At 46.8% G+C, this 16130-nt stretch overlaps 1 protein-coding gene and 1 non-coding gene across 6 annotated transcripts in view; one reads left to right on the forward strand and one right to left on the reverse strand.

Annotated features, from left to right (window-relative positions):
* Nucleotides 1-1406, reverse strand: part of Cacna2d3 (calcium voltage-gated channel auxiliary subunit alpha2delta 3) — an 823841-nt gene extending 822435 nt beyond the window's left edge. For 3 of the 5 annotated variants that reach the window (XR_015639382.1, XM_087588099.1, XM_087588098.1), the window contains exons 1-2: nucleotides 1152-1406; nucleotides 385-466 (exon numbers count right to left, since the gene is read on the reverse strand). Coding sequence is in view for 4 of the 5 variants with exons in the window: in XM_087588099.1 (XP_087444225.1) it covers nucleotides 385-466; nucleotides 1152-1273 (204 nt within the window). In the remaining variant the exon portion in view is untranslated. 5 annotated transcript variants of the gene reach the window in all.
* A 14497-nt stretch (nucleotides 1407-15903) lies between these two features.
* On the forward strand, nucleotides 15904-16040 carry LOC120097594 (small nucleolar RNA SNORA48). The gene has a single exon (XR_015640555.1). It is a non-coding gene; the product is annotated as a small nucleolar RNA SNORA48 (small nucleolar RNA).
* The last annotated feature ends 90 nt before the right edge of the window (nucleotides 16041-16130 follow it).

Below are 16130 nucleotides of genomic sequence, written 5' to 3' on the forward strand. Positions count from 1 at the left end.
CTCCCGTGCAAGGTGGAGGCTCGGTGAACAGACGCTGATGCTGCCCCTTGGAAGAAGTTAGCATCTTTTGGCCAGGGAAGCATCTGCTCTCGCACTGAGACACCGACAACTGCGAGAAGAGCCGTGCAAACACAGTTTCCAAGCCCCAGCCAGGACAGTGCGAGTGAGTATCCTGCCTTTCTTTGTGTTTGGAATCAAGTGTCATCTAAAAATAACCAGTTGGTAGGGAGAAGTCACTGCACAGCACAATGCCAAGAAGCGGAGATCAGAGACTACTCTGATAACTGATGCAGCTCTGGGCTCACGTTTGTTTGGAAAAACTAAATCTGCCTCCATTTTCTGTGCTAGAAAAATCATCGCTGTCTGTCACCACAGAAACCTTACCTTTTGCAGAAGCTGGGAACCCGAGTACTTGGCAGCAATGGATTTTATCTCCCCACCAAAAGCGGAGGCCCAGAGCTTCACTCTATGGGGAGAAAGAAGCAGGGGGAAGAAATGTAATACCAGTGTCACCGTGTCACCGTCACACACGCGCACACACCAGGCTGTGGCTGAAAGACCGGGGCGATAGAACATTAAAGGAAAAAAGAAAGATAGAAAAAGCTCTCTCTTACAAACCACCAACAACAAGGTACAGAGCGCAGCAGCGTGGGAAGGGGTCGGGGTTGGGGTCACCTGAGTTCAGAAGGTGTAAAGTCTCCCTGGCTCTCTAAGACCAACGAGCTTTCAGAGAAACAATTGTCTGCTTACTTAAACACCTAAAATGAGCATCATCTGGAAAATACTACTCTGAAGAAATCCACCCATCCCCCTCCCCGCTTCCCGGAAAAGTAGGATGCCAAGGTATCAGAAAAGGGGACCATTAAACGGCCCGTGGAAGTTGCAGTGGGTAAACAGGCTCTCAACTTGGCGCTGTCACTTGAGGTGAACCTCTCCAGGTCTTACTCCCCAGCCCCAGGGAAAGGGTGAGAAGGTCCCACCCTAGTCTCCCGCCACTGGGTGCTGAGGCTGGGAGACAGGTGCAAGAGGCGAGGCCCGCACCCGATGCGGGTCCTACCCAACCGCACCTGCAGGCTCCCAAACTTGGGCGCCCCGGGTCTCTCTAGGGCGCTAGCGGCCCCTCCCCGGGAGTCCCAACACCAGGCACTTACACGGAGAGCGGGATCTGCTGCTCGGAGCGCACCACGTCCCCCAGCGCGGCGTAGAGAAGCGCGGTGGCTAGGAGCGCCGAGGCCCCCCGGGACGCGCAGCACAGCGAGCCCGGCCCGGCCATCCTGGCGGCGGCGGCAGCGGCGGCGACTGGAGCGGCCGCGGAGAGCTGCGCCGGGCGGGCGGTGGGCGAGCGCGCTGGGCTGCCTGCTCCGCCGCGCGCCGCCCCTCCTGCCTCTCGCGCGCCGGGCTCACTTGGGGAGCAGGGAAAAAAGGAGCGGGGTTGGGGGGGAGGGGAGGGCGGAGAGGAGGCGGGAGGGAGCACTGGGGAGGAGGCAGGCGCGGGAGGAGGGAGCGAGACGCGCCTCTTGCCGCGGCAGCTGCCCGGCCCCGCCTCGGCGGCCCCGGGGAGTCCGGCGAGCCGCGGCGGGAGGGCGGGAGGCGCCTCGCGGGCGGAGACTCGCAAACTCCAGTGTCCTTGGCCGCCACGGCTCGCGCCTCGCCCGGCCCACTGCGGCCGCTGAGTTCTTTACAACTCCGCAGTCCGCCGCCACGGGCGCGACTCTCGGGTGGCCCCGGGCGGTCCCCAGGCCCTGGCGACCGGAGCGGAGTGGGGGGTGGGGGGGTTCAGGAGCGAGGCCAAGGGCCCCGATGCTCCACACTTTGCCAGTGGTTGATCTGGTCAAGAGCCCTAGGGACTGGTTAGGGGTGTTGGGGTGGGAGGCTAAGGAGCCTAGAGATGGCCGGACACCCTCCCTGTTCCCCTCAGGGCTCCTTGGAAAGAGGCAGAAGTGTAGAAGAGGCCAGCGGGCGGCGAAGGTGGCAGTGGACCTGCTCCTATAGCGATGGACCGGGCTGGGGATAGGATAGGGGGTCGGGGACTAGGAGTGCACCGCGGCGTGGCCGCCCATCGCTGCTCCGCGGCCGCGGCGACTGGTGGAAAGCGCGGAGGGTGGCGCTGCAGTTACAGCGCGGCACCGGGCGGCCGCACAGCCACCGCTGGCGCTCGGGACCACGGGCTGGGGTGCTTCGGAGCCTACTGAAGCTCGGGGTCCGCACTGCTTACGCGGTGCACCCAGGTGCCCGGTGGCTGGGGCGGGAAGGGAAGCAAAGGCATCGGGGAGTCCAGCCTGACCCGCAGACACCCTTCATTCTGCGGGGGTATGCGGGGGGAGAGGGTGGAGGGGGGTCAGATTGCTCGGAGCCGGGAGGTTCCGCACACCAGCCCCAGCCAGGGAGGAGGCAGCTGAGCCCAGGGGAGGCTTCTAGATACCCGCAGGGGAAGTCCCAGGAGATCGTTTTCACCAAGGCCACCACCCTTAGAAAAGCCTTGTCCCCATCCCCGTACAAGCCCTAGGGTGTGACTAGGAACTTTGTGGAGCCCTCGCGCGGGCTGGCGGTAAAGACCCGAGTGAGGCTGAGTCATCCTCGCCTGGCGAAGCAAACTCGGACGAACTGGGCAGTCGTGCGCTCCTGACCTCGCCTAGTCTAACGCGCCCCCGCCGCCTCGGTTCTCCTTATGTGCATGTATTTCCGCCTCTGGGATCTATAGGGTTTTTTTTTCCCTGATACCCTGTACCCCAGTTCTCTGCTCTCTGTTGCAGAATAAGGGTAGGCTCTGGCTTCCACTGGGTAGTATCCGGCTAGGATCCAGCCCCGCTCTCCCTCACAGCAGTCTCTGGAAAAGTTATCTTGGCAGTGAATGGTTCGGATTACTGAGTTGGATGTGAGGGGCTCTTTACCAGGTCTTTTTCTGAGTACTGGCAGACCCCAGCTTTCGTGGGCTTAAGGCCAGTCATACACCTACCTAGGAAAGCAGCACCAGGAATGGGCCCACCAGCGGAGCTCCAAGTGCACCCCGCCCGCCCACCGGCAGTGTCTCCATGGATGACTAACTAGTTCTAATGAATTCTCTGCTTCTGAGCACACCTCCAGCCTATGAACTCATGCCAGCCCTTTCCTAACCGAACCAAGCACAGCCTGACCCCGGGGGCGAATGGTCCATATGGCTTTGACACTCAAACTGGGGGCTCGGAGAAAATTAATTTTCTTGCCAGAATGCAAGGGTTTCCTAAATAAAGATGCTTGAATGAATGAATAAATGAATACATACTAGCCCTGATTCGTACGGTTATTGTCCCCTCCCTGGTGTCTGTAGCTAACAGCCTTTCTCCTACACTCATCCATTCAGTCAGTAATAGCCAAGCATCTTGGTCACACAGGGCATGCAGTGGGTGCTGGAGGTGAACCAACCAGACACGCTCCCCTCCTGGGATTTGTAGACCAGGCCTTTCTCCGAAAGCAATAAAGAGAAATATATATTTATGCACTTTGACAGAGGATCAACAATAGTGTGTGTGAAGAAAAAAATAGACACGTTATGTACGTCCTGATTAGTCTTGTGCCCTTAACTGATGAGAGATTGACACAGCAAAATGATAGGACTTAGTCAGAAGCAGCCAGGTGAGGGCACCAAGGCCATGACCACAGTTGGTGGTTAAGTCACTATTCATGCCACCTGGCACAGGTGGACTCCACAGTGGTTGTAGGGCAGCTAGAGATCTTAACCCAGAGAAAGGATTTTGAGATTAAACAAAACGGTCTGATACATTTACATTTAAGATGGATACAGTATTTCCTACTCGCTCAAAAATTATTTAAAATATCTCCAAGTCTATTAACAATTTGGGAAGTTGCCATTCAAGTATTCTATCCCTTTTCATCATTCTAACATTCCCTGAAGAAAGAGATCCGGGTGTGTATTCTCATTAACAGGTATCATGAAACTCAAAAGGGCTTAGTGACCAGTCCAAAGACCACAGCCAGTTAAAGGAAGGTTCCGTGGTATCAGTTCAGAGTGCTCTGAACAGCCACAGTAACTTCTGTGTCAAATGCAACATGGAGGGGTTGGATCGTGCTCTTTACCCCCGGAAGCAGGCACTTCGACACACTGCTCTCAGCTGTAGCACAGAGTCTAGCCAGATGAGATCATCACTCGCTGACCAGAGCACCAGCCCTGCCTGCTACCTAGCTTGCACCGGGTACTGCAACAATGAACTGCTAGTGAGATGGCAAAGTGGAGGCTGTAAAATACTCACATGTTCCAAGTCTAAGGAACTCCAGGCAGATCCCAGAGAAAGCATTTGTGGAGGAGAGCTTCAGACATCCCACTACATCCCACCCCACCCCACACCTGAGCTCTCGAGCAAGTAAGACCCCTATATTTGTCACCATACCTTGAGGTTAGGAGGGCATTGAGTATGTGGAAGTGGGACAAGTCACACGCAAAAGTTGTCCTGTCCCTTAAGGATTTTGAAATGTCCCACTGGACATTCAAGGAGGGGAAAGAATTACACTTAGAACTTCTGGAATGATGCAGAGCTTAAATTGCTTTATCTATTAATATATAAATACAAAAGAGCTTGCACGTGGTTTTAAGAAACCCAATCCACTTCTGTGTTAACTGAAGAATGGTGGCTTTGATCCTTACCAAGAGATTTTTGTTTGTTTGGTAAGTGGATTTCTGTTTGTTTCTCACTTTAAAAAAAAAATCACTTTCTCAGCAGCAACCAAGCTTGCTTGTTCCGAATCCCTTTTCCAGCCCACCTGGGTAGGTTTGCACATGACTTTGGCACTTGTGGTTAGTATACCCAGAGGCACAAATGTGGACTGGCCATTACACCTTGCATTTAATCCTGCATGAGCTTTCCACATGGTGGAATACCTCTTATTATTATTACAATAACATAATTTTTTATTAACTTTTTCAATATCATCAGATCAAGCATCATTGATCTTTTTTTTTTTTTAATCTGACTTAAAGAAGGCCACAATGGGAATTTCAGTCCAGTGTGGCAAGTGGGTATAGTGTTTATCTGGGCAGAGCTGTGTAACTTTATAGGCTGGAAAGGAACACTGATCCCAGCTAAAAAGTTTTGGTGGGACTAATGGAGGTGCACACTGTTTGAAGGAACAGAACATCAAATGCTTTAGTGAACTTTCGACCCAGCATTTCCTCTTTTGGGACTTTATCTTACATTTATTAAGTGAGAAAGACTTAAAAATCCTGGGCCCTCAACAGATGGCTCAGCATGTAAAGGCCTTTACTACCAATCCTGATGATCCAAGTTCAATGTCCCCCTGCCCCCCGAACTCGTAGGGTAGAAGGAAAGAACTGACTCTTGAAAGTTGTCTTTTGACCTCCCAGTGTATTCTGTGACACACGAAGACACACACACACACACACACACACACACACACACACAAACGAGCATACACACAGAAATGCAATAAACCTTTATTGTCTCCATCCTGAGGACACAGACAGTCTTTTCCCACACAGGTTCTAAGGCTGCCTCACTGACCAATGATGCTGCTGGGTCCTCAGTTGAAGCCCAGCTTCCTGCTTCCCCATCACAATTGAACACAGGGCCACACAGAAGCCATTATCTTCCCCCTACTGCCACCTGGTCCAGCACACTACAGTCTCATCCTTAAACTCCTTCTCGATTGATTGCTTCTCCTTTCGCACCTAGAAACACCATCTCTTTAGAAAAGAAAAATCAGACCCCAAGGTCAAAATCCTTCTATGCCTTCTGCATTAAATCAAAATGCACTTGAGGGCCTTGGCTCCTCACCCAGCTTTCTCTCCATCATCCCATGCTTACTGTGATCCAACCAGGCTACTTGGTGCTCCTCGGGAAAGCCAGGCTTACTGTCTCCTGAGGCCTTTGCAGCTATGATGTCCTCTGCCGGGTTCCCCTTCCTTCTGAATGGCCGGAGGTTGCTTCTCTGTAACTTGAGTTTCTGTAAAGGAGCCATTATAGAGAGAGCTTTGAAAGTCTCAGGTAAAATAGAAGTATGCACATAGTGGTGCTCTTAGATGCCTTCATCTCTTTTCCTAGCAGTGATCACTACTCATCGATTGGTTAATTGACTGAATCCCCCCTTGTGTTAACCTCCTTCCTTATGTGACTGCAAGTGGCTACAGGAAGATGTTCAGGGTTGTGAGACACAACACACATTAGCTGGAACAGCTGTTGGGCTGAAATCTCTTTCTCCTAAAGTCCCACCCTTCATGCTTCCTAGACACCACGACCCAGTACCTTGCAAACAGCACTGCACTTGCCAAGACAGTGAGGGCCAGAGAAAATTGTTTTCCTATACTGTCTTCCTTCTCTGGAAGGAGAAATAAAAGAAAGAGATGAAGAAGACGTCCAGACACCACATCTAACGCTGGCTTTTGAGATATCGGAAGGTGCTAGCCACCACCTTTAGAGCCTGCCTTCCCTCCGTGTGTTGTTTCTAGCTCCTTGTGCTCCATGGTCTGGGGAGACTGCAGTGATGACAGAGGGTGTTCTGCTAGCCAGAGCAGTTTGGCTGTGTCTGAAATGCAGCCCTGGGAAAACACAGACCTGAAAACAGCCCAAGGGCCACTGTGTCAAAACCCCTGCACGGAGTAGATGTTTAAGCAACCTTGAGCTGAATTCAACCAGATGTGGTGCTCCTTTCCATGTTAAACCTTCCACTGATCTGGAAGAAGTAGGCTCTTAAGCCTCCAGCACAGGAGATGGCAGGAAGTGGCCAGGGAGCACACTCTATACCAGATGTGGCCCTTCTATTTATCAGCTGCCCCAACTCTAAGAAGGTTGTCATGGGAAAGGGCAGAGGAAGGTATTTGGAGGGATCAGCTGGCATGGAGTAGCTCCCCTAAGCCAATGCTGGCTACCAGGGCTAGAGCCAACTGGCTAGGACTGGGCTTAAGGGCTTTGCAGTCCTACTATCTATCCCTCTCCCAGCATAAGAACAAGCACTCAGTGAGCCCCTTGTCTTTATTGACAAAAATGACTCTGTGTGAGAGTTTGTGTCCACGGCTGTGCCTATGTGTGCCTGTGATTGTGCATAAGAGCAAATAATATGTTACACGCATGTATGTGACTGTGCATATGTGTATTAACCATGACCTTGCATTTTCTTAGTCTGAAAACGGAGGTGTGCGCTAGGGTAAGGCTTGGGACTGGCATTCAGTTGAGAGGCTCCCAAGAAACGGATTTCAACTGCTCCTCTGTGTCTGGGGAACAGGTGTGTCAGATTCACACAGCGGCACTGGCTTGCACAGCGAGGCAGCGCCTCAGCAGCCACCCTCTCTGGGGAAGAGAAGAGGCTCCTGTGAAAGAGGAGGCCCTAAGTGAACAGTGGGAACATATGCTGATGCTGCTGTTCCGGCTCTCATCAGGCTGAATGGGGAAGAGAAGGAGGCATTCACACATCACACACCTTCTAATTGTGTGAACCGAGAGTTGCTTATTTCCATAGAGGGCAGACTGCCTTTTGGCAGCAGGAAGCATCTTTCTGGGATAAGATCTGCTTCCTTTAAAATATCGTGACTTGCAAAGCTTGCAAATGTCTATCGAATAGGAATTGGTAAATAATAATAACAATAATAATAAGTTTATCATATAATGTAATTTCATATAGCTACTTAGAAAGGGGAAGCACAACCAAACATGGGGGTGCACACATGGATCTGTTGCCCCAGAGGTGGAGGCAAGAGGGTCAAGAGACCAGAGTGGAGCAATTTAATGAGACTCTGCCTCAAAATAAAATCGAGGAGTACAGTTCCATGATAAAGCTCTTGCTAGAACACGTGAGGCTCTGGATTCATTCGCCGTACCTCATAGATAAATGAAGGAAGGAAAAAGAGAAGCGGGTTCTACGAACTGATATGCCTATGTTGCAAGCTATCCGTAGTGGACACGTTAGTACAAAAGCAGGTCATAACACAGCATATGCAGCATGCACCCATCTGTGTCACATTAAAGCCATGAATACGTGTGTAGATGTTTTGCTTCATATCCCTGAATTTGCTGTGGGTTGAACACGAGAGACCCTCCATAATGCCATGAATTTGCATACTTGCTCCTCATACTGTCTTGGAATATTGTAGAACATTTAGAAGGAAGGTCCTAGCCGGGGTGGGGGACAGTTTTGGAGGGCCGTAGTCTACTCTGCTTATAGTTCAGCTCTCTGCTTTCTTTCCAGCGCCACATAACAATCCCTGGTTACAACATGTTCCTACCACCAGGGACGGAGCTGACCGCCATGGCTCCCCGACCACTACAGAATGTTTCCCCTGAGCCAGGCACCAAAATAAACCTCCCCTCTCTTAAGTGGCTTCTGTCAGTATTTTATCACAGCAACTAGGAAAGTAACTGGGTGCAGCTGGGACCATTTGGGAAGTAATACACTTAAACTGCTTACGAAGATTCCCCATGATGTAAACATGGTTGAAGAGACAAAGGGAGACTTTTGCTTTTTGCTTTTAACTCATTGGGATTGCTTGAATCATGGTGAGGAGCATGTAGAGTAGATGATGCCTAGTGCTAAACGCCTATGAAACAGCAAAATGATGTCGGTATTCTCAAAGAATGGTTTGTGTGTGACAACCTGTCCTAGAGTCATCCGTGGCAGGAAGGGCTCCTGAACAAGCATCTGGAGAGAAGGATGCTTCCCTGGGCTGGAATAGAGCTCTGTGCAGAGGAGGAAATACTCCCCAGTTTTTAGTTGCCTAGCACCCATGGGCTCAGCAGTGCTGCTAGAGCATCCCTGGAGTCCCAGAATACACACATTGGTGATATTTCCACCGATAACAACTATTTTCAATGCTGAATTTCATCTCGATGCTTGCTACTTTTCAATCCGTTACACGTGAAAAATTTTAGAGGCTGTGTTGTGGGATGAAAGATAAAGTATTTAAACTCTAGGAATATCAATAATTGAAAAAGTAAATTTCTCTGCTACGTAACTTGTACAATATGGAGTGGAAATTTCTGGTTTCTTTGGAGACTCAATGGTGTCACGTGGTGTTTTTCTGGAAGCTGTCTTATGAGAGGATGTTTCGCTGAGGCAGACACGTGAGAGGACTCATGATGTTTGGAAAGAGTATAAGTAGACCTTAGCAGACAGTGAACAGCGCTCTAGCATTGGCTTCCCTTGCAACACCTCACAGTCTCCAGTGATGGTGCTCTTGCATTGGTACACCTTGGGACACTCTGCTTGTCTTCACTGATCTTTGCTTGTTATGACTTTGTAGAGAGAAAGATCGTCTCCTGGTCAGTATTCTTCTTCTTGCAGTAACTGCTTCTTGCTGCTTCTGCGGACGCATGCCAATTGGGTGGAGCTTTGTAGTTTCTTCTGGGATGGAGCCACTGCTTCTGATTCGAGTTTTATGTTTTGGACCGAACTGCTGATCTCCTGACAATGTAGATTAGAATCTCCCCCAAAGAGCTACTTCTAAACAGATCCACAACACTGTTTCCTATGAACCTTTCTTCTTTCTACCTCTAGTAGGTGATCTAGAAGGGATTTGAATAGTTAAAGGACCCTGATTAAAGTAGGTCTTGAAAAATCTAAGCCTACACAATAAAAACAAAACATTTAAAATATTTGCATGAAATCACTAAATCCATAAGAAAAATCAATAAATTCAAACACCACACACACTCACAATATGACTGTTTGAAATCAATCTTGGGATTATCCACCTCCAACTTCTTACCTTGGGGTCAGATTCTCCAGTACCTGTAGAAATTGTCACGCATGCAGCGGGCTATACTTTGGAAGATATCTTTATGTTGATAAATTGTCTATTAAAATGCACAAGCACATTCCCAAAAACGCACTTTTTATTACATTTATTTATTTCCTGGTTTATGCATTCATTCGGTGGAGGGGCAATGAGAAGGTATGCCTGTGCCACGGCACAAACATGTAAGTCAGAGGACACCCTGCAGGAGCTGATTCTCTCCATCCACCATGTGGGTCCCAGGGCTCAAACTCAGGTGGTCAGGCTTAGCAGCAAGCACCCTAACCGACTGAGCCGTCTTACTGGCCCTAGATCCTTTTTAAGTTCTTGCAGTCCATAGTCTGACTCAGCATAGAGTAGAACTGGCAGAGAAAACTGAACATAACCTCCTCTGTGGTACAAAGAGGAACTCATTTAGAGGGCAAGGGCCCTACATGGTGTGGCCATTACACTCTGTTGATTCTACATCTGTGTACTTCCTATCAGATGAGTTGGGAGGTAGTTGATTCCCTTTCATAACATGATTACTCGAATCTTCTTAGGGAGCAAATAAGAGTGGCTGCCTTTTCTATAGGTCTTGAACAATTATGTGTTTAAGGAATGTGCCTTGAAGTTACAGACTCAGCGTTCTTATCCAAACTCACCTGAACGAATTAGAAAGCATTGGACAGACATGTTCTTTATTACCTGAATTAAAGCAGCGGTCTCATTTAATAGATATTCCATAAATCCTTTTAAGAACTTGGTGAAATGATTGTGAAGACAACATTTTGCTGTAGGAACATTTGTCACAATATTGTCTACACTAGGCTAAGAAACCATGTTCGTGACTGAGAATGGGATGTTGGTTAAACTAATTGTGGTTGATTCATGGGAAACCATGCTGCTGCTAACCTTGATATTATGCCTAGGGGTGTGGCTCTGTGACGAAGCATTTTTCTAACAGGTACGAGGACCTGGGTTCCATCCCAGCATCAGAAAGAGAAAAACAATAAGAATGTTAACTTGTACAGAGTAGTGTTTGTCAACTTGATACATCTAGAGTCACCTAGAAAGAGGAAATCTCAATTGAGAAAATGCATCCACCATATTGGCCTGTGGGGACATCTTCCTGGTTGGTGATTAATACAGGAGCTCATCCTACTGTGAGCTGTGCCACCCCTGGGCTGGTGGTCCTGGGCTGTATAATACAGCAGGCTGGGCAAGCCATGGACAACAAGCTAGTGAGCAGCTCTCCTCCATGGCCTCCTCCCTGAGTTCCTGCTGTAGCACCGCTCCTTGATGGATTGTGAGCTGTAAGAGGAAGTCAACTCTTTCCTCCCCACATTGCTTTGGTCAAGGTTTTATCACAGAAAAAAAAAAAAGCAAGCTAGGATACAACCTTAACTACAAAAACTCACATTGACCAGAGGTCTCTGAATATATATTTCTACAATAGCAATCCAATGCTTTAAGATTACATTCTGCCAGTGTAGGCATATAAACCAGAAAAGTCTCTCAAACATCTTGATTGTTAAAGGAGTTACTATGTTCTTTCTCTTTTTTCATTCAACCATTTATTTTCTATTGTAGAAGCCACATGTATACGTCACTTCTCAACCAAGCACAGAAAGTAAAAGAGAATATGAAATCACCCTTATACCCAGACAAAAAGACTGGTAACATCTTCTGCTTTCAGGTTTCTTTGGTTCTTTGTTTCGGTCTGGTTCTTGTGTGTGTGTGTGTGTGTGTGTGTGTGTGTGTGTGTGTGTGTGTGTGTACCACTGTGATTTTTTTTATACCCTAACCTTTTATTTCTTTAACCAACAACTTAGACGTTTTACATCGATTTGCTTTGTTTGTATTCCAGGGATAGAGATTGAACCCAAAGCTTCAGGCACGGTAGGAAAGCCTCCTTTCATGAAGTTTCAGACAAGATGTGATGACTAGTCTTGGTAGTCATCCTGACTACATCTAGAATGAACTACAATTCGAAAAAGGAGGCACACCCAGTGAGAGATTTTTTGGCTTGGTTTGAAGTGGACGAATCCACTTCTAGTCCAGACCTTAGTAGGAAGGCATACATCTTGAGGCAGAAAGACACAGATTTACTGTAGGCCACACCTTCTACTGGAAGCCGATATAAGGACATAGAAGAAGGAATCTTTTGCTCTTTGCCTGTTTGCCCTCACCTTGCTAGCGCATCCATTCCTTCACTGGCATGGGAGCCCACTTCTTTTGGATCCCAGCATTAACCGAAGATCAACTGAGACATCGAGCCTCGTGGGACTGAGCAACTACCAGATTCTTGGACTTTCCATTCACAGCTGCCCATTGTTGGATTAGCTGGACTGCAGCCTATAAGTCTTCCAATAAATCATACATATATATATGACTATATATGTAATATATCAAGAGAAAAAAATATATATCCTTAGGGAGATTCATTCCATAAGTTCCGTGGCTCTAGAGAGAACCATGACAAACATACGAGAGAGCCTAGATATTTATATAATGCCCCCTGCATAGCATGTGTAGGGATACAGGAGAGCCCTTGCTCTCCTGGAGGTGGCTGCCTAATGTAACGGGCTCATTAACTTCATCCTCCCACAGTCTCTGCCAGTCTCCTTGGACTTGTCACAATGAGAGAGGACTTTCATATTTGCCACTTACCCCCACACATGCTCTATTTCAAGTATAAATACTTGACAAATCTGTAACACTTCTTTTACATCATTAAGGCTTATTGTATGTGCGTCTATAAGTTAATTTTCCTGTCTCTGTGTACAAATTCTCTATAAAACACAAGAGCCCAAAGCTGTACTTATGATAATAAACTGTTCTGTATTTGTTACTGTCGGTTTCTATGAAACAGAGGAAGCTGAGTGGACCCACAGAGAACACTCAGACGTCTAATACGAACAAGGATCTTACAAGTAAGCTTCTTTCCCCCTTCTTTAAACAGCCACAATGAGTCTAAAGACCCACATATTCTATTTTTATTGGAGTGGAAAGTGGTTATAATCTCCAGTCTAAAAAATGCAGGTGACAGCTGACCAGAAAGGCACATGTGATGTGCAAACTGCAGGATGATGGGAAAATGGAGGCTGGAGAGTGCCAAGAAGTCCCAACATTAGCAATTGTTGGCTTGAACTCAAGGAGGATGCTCCATCTCCTGTGGCCATGTGCATCCAGGACTGAAGTGAAATAAGACTGGAGACAAGTGCCCTCCAACAGGGCAAACCTCTGAAGCAAAGGAAATGCTACTATGCAAGCAATCAGATGGACACTATTTAATGATCTGTCATTCTGACAACAGAAAACAAGAAAAGATGTGGTTTGGAAAGCCTACCCAAGTAAAGCCTATCAAAGCACACGGAAAACTGAGAGGGGGTGAGAGGGAGGAAGGGAGGGAGGGAGGGAGGGAGGAAGAGAGAGAGAAACACAGAGAGAAATTTTGCTTTCACATAGATAAAATCCATGTCTTATTTAGGGTTACTATTGCTGTGATGAAACACCATAGCCAAAACCAAGCTGAGAAGGAAGGGGAGCTTACACTTCACCACATAACTGCTCATCATCAAAAGAAATCTGGTCAGGAACTCAAACATGGAAGAAATCCAGAGACAGGAGCTGATGGCATGGCAGAACCCATGTCAGAGGCCATGGAGGGGTGTTTTTTACTGGCTGGCTCACCGTGGCTTGCTCAGCCTCCTTTCTTATAGAACCCAGGACCACCCAGCTGCCCGGCCATGACACCACCAACAATGGGCTGAGTTCTCCCCATTAATCACAAATTAAGAAAATACTCTACAGCCAGATCTTAGGGAGGCATTTTCCTTTCAGATGACTCTAGTTTGTGTCATGTTGACATAAGAATAGCCAGCACAAACTGTAACAACTTATGTTGTCAATGTTAACACATAAGAAACATTGTTTCTTATGATAGCCTAAGTTCCCCTCAGCAATGAAAGATCACAACACAAGAATGTAAGAAACTCAGGTTAAACACGATGAAATAATTACAAGGGGGAAACATAAGCTGTTAGAGTTTAAGAAAGAATTACATGGAAATGACTCTTTTAAACTACTAAAGAAATAAAGTTGGAAGAGACAGAAGAAGAAAGAGCTGCTGGAGAAAGTAAAGAGTCAGAGAACAGAAACTATAAAATGGAAATAAAGAAAAGGTTAAAATAACACCTAGGTATTGATGACATCCTATGGTTATCCAAATACCCACAACTATACTTCTCAAAGAAGAAACCCAAGATAATGAGCAGAGAGAATATTTAAAGATATAATGGAAGAAAAGTTCTTGGGAACATGAAACTTAGACTGATAGCTTGATCATTAGGGAAAGCTTTTCCTGAATGGCTGATTAGCATTGAGATATATCCTGGAACAAATTGAGTTTTAAAGATTTTTGTCTAAAGTATCCTTTAGACAAAAATATGAAGTTGCTTGTCAAATGGGGTAGATCAGGACAGTATCAGTGTTACAAGTCTCTTAAAGACCAAATGAGAGTGGAGCAGTTCCAAGGGGATTCTTAAGGGGAATTGTGTGGGCAAGTGTTTCAGATCCAACATAACTTTCTGGTTTAAAAGTTCCATCCAAAACTAGTGGCTAATGAGTCTCAGAGCTCCCCTCAGAGTCTTCTACATGAGATCTTTTAATTTTTTTATTTTATTTTTAATTGATTTTTTTGAGAATTTCATATCAAGCACCCCAATTGCACTTACCTCCCAATCTTCTCATGTCTGGCCCCCATATACTGCCCCCCAAAAGAAAGAAGTCCATCTTGTGTTGTCCTTATGCTCACTGGACATAGTAGCCAGCCTCCCAGGGAGGATGAGTCTTTCTCCATCTTCATCTCCATCAGAAGCCATCAACCAAGGACAGTTATGCTGCAGCAGAAGAAGGGCAGGGACAGCCCTCCTGCACCTGTGATATGTCACTGTGTTTGCTGCTGTGCTGTGGGCTGGCAAGGGTGGGCTGGCTCTCTCATGCCCATGCCACCACCGGTGCTCCGTATGGCAGCTGGCAAGGGGTGGGTGTACAAGACATCTTGAAGGAAACAGTCAATGCTCTAAACAAGAAACCCTGCAGAACTAAGACTACACAATGTGGACTATGGAAATACAACAGAATGCCAATATTGTTTTCCCTGGGAGTTTGGAAGGAAGGTATCTGGAGAGTGAGAAGGCCACGGAGGAAGAGCAAGTAGGAGCAAAAGGTTGAGTTCACCTCCAAAACACGTAACCAAAACTTAACTCTTTGAGGTAATCCACCTTGGCCAGGTGTGGCAAAGCACATGCAGAGGTTCACACAGAAGGAGCAAGAGTTTGGGACCAGCCTAAGGTAGCAAGTTCAAGGCTAGCCAGCTAGAGAGAACTTGTCTCAGAAAATAAAATAAATGTTTATAAATCATACAACTCTATACATAAATAACAGAATCACTAATTGCTAAACACAGGATAATATTATTACACAAAATTAAGTAAGAGATACAAAATGGAAGATAGAGAGAATTCAGAAAAACCTAATCATTTCTCATCAAATGTTATTAAGTAGATACACTCGGGACAATAAAGGCTTAAGTAGTTACCAGGAAAACGTAAATACCAAGAAGTGCACAAGAGACGGTTCAGCAGTTTAGAGGACTTTTGCTCTTGTAGATGACCCATATTCAGTTCCAAGAGCCACGGAGAACCTCGCAGCCATCCATAACTCCAGTTCCAGGGAATTTGATGCCCACTTCTGACTTCTGTGAGCACCAAGCACACATATGGTGCACAGGCATACGCACATTCAGACAGAACATTCATACACATAAAATAAATAAACCTAAAATGGTAATGCGTGGCTTGTATGTTTTAAATATCAAAAGTCAAAACAAAATTTAAAGTTTTTGATGAGTTTCAATAATTTTGATTTGGATAACCAGAAGTAATGCCTAGTTTACTTTCTATCGCAGTGGCATTCTTTAAACAAAATCAACCATGGAGCATTTTTGGTGGTGGTGGTGGTAGTTTAGTGGTTTTTGTTTGGTTTTGTTTTTTTTTTCTTTTTCTTTTCTTTTTGTCCAAGTAAAGAAGTGGAAGGAAGCCAAATAAAAGGAAACAACAACAATGAAGAAAAGGAATTGTAATCTTTAAAATGTATGATACAGTTTTTACCAAAAAGTATTTTTAGACCCCTAGTAATGGTAAAGAAACTTATTGATGGTGTTCTTATATCCGTCAGGGGCAAAGCAGATGACAGCCCTTTGTTTATCCTAGCTTGGTGCCTGGTTTGGTGGCCAAAGCTGTCTTATGCCTCGGACTCATAAAAAATCAAATCAAATCCCAGCAGCACATCCCGGAAGGAGGAAGACAGACGAGACCTGTGGTCGGCCATGCCAGCCACAGACTTGCCCTCC

This window comes from Rattus norvegicus, chromosome 16 (genome assembly GCF_021556685.1).
Source record: "Rattus norvegicus strain SHRSP/BbbUtx chromosome 16, alternate assembly SHRSP_T2T, whole genome shotgun sequence".
Taxonomy (NCBI): Eukaryota; Metazoa; Chordata; class Mammalia; order Rodentia; family Muridae; genus Rattus; species Rattus norvegicus.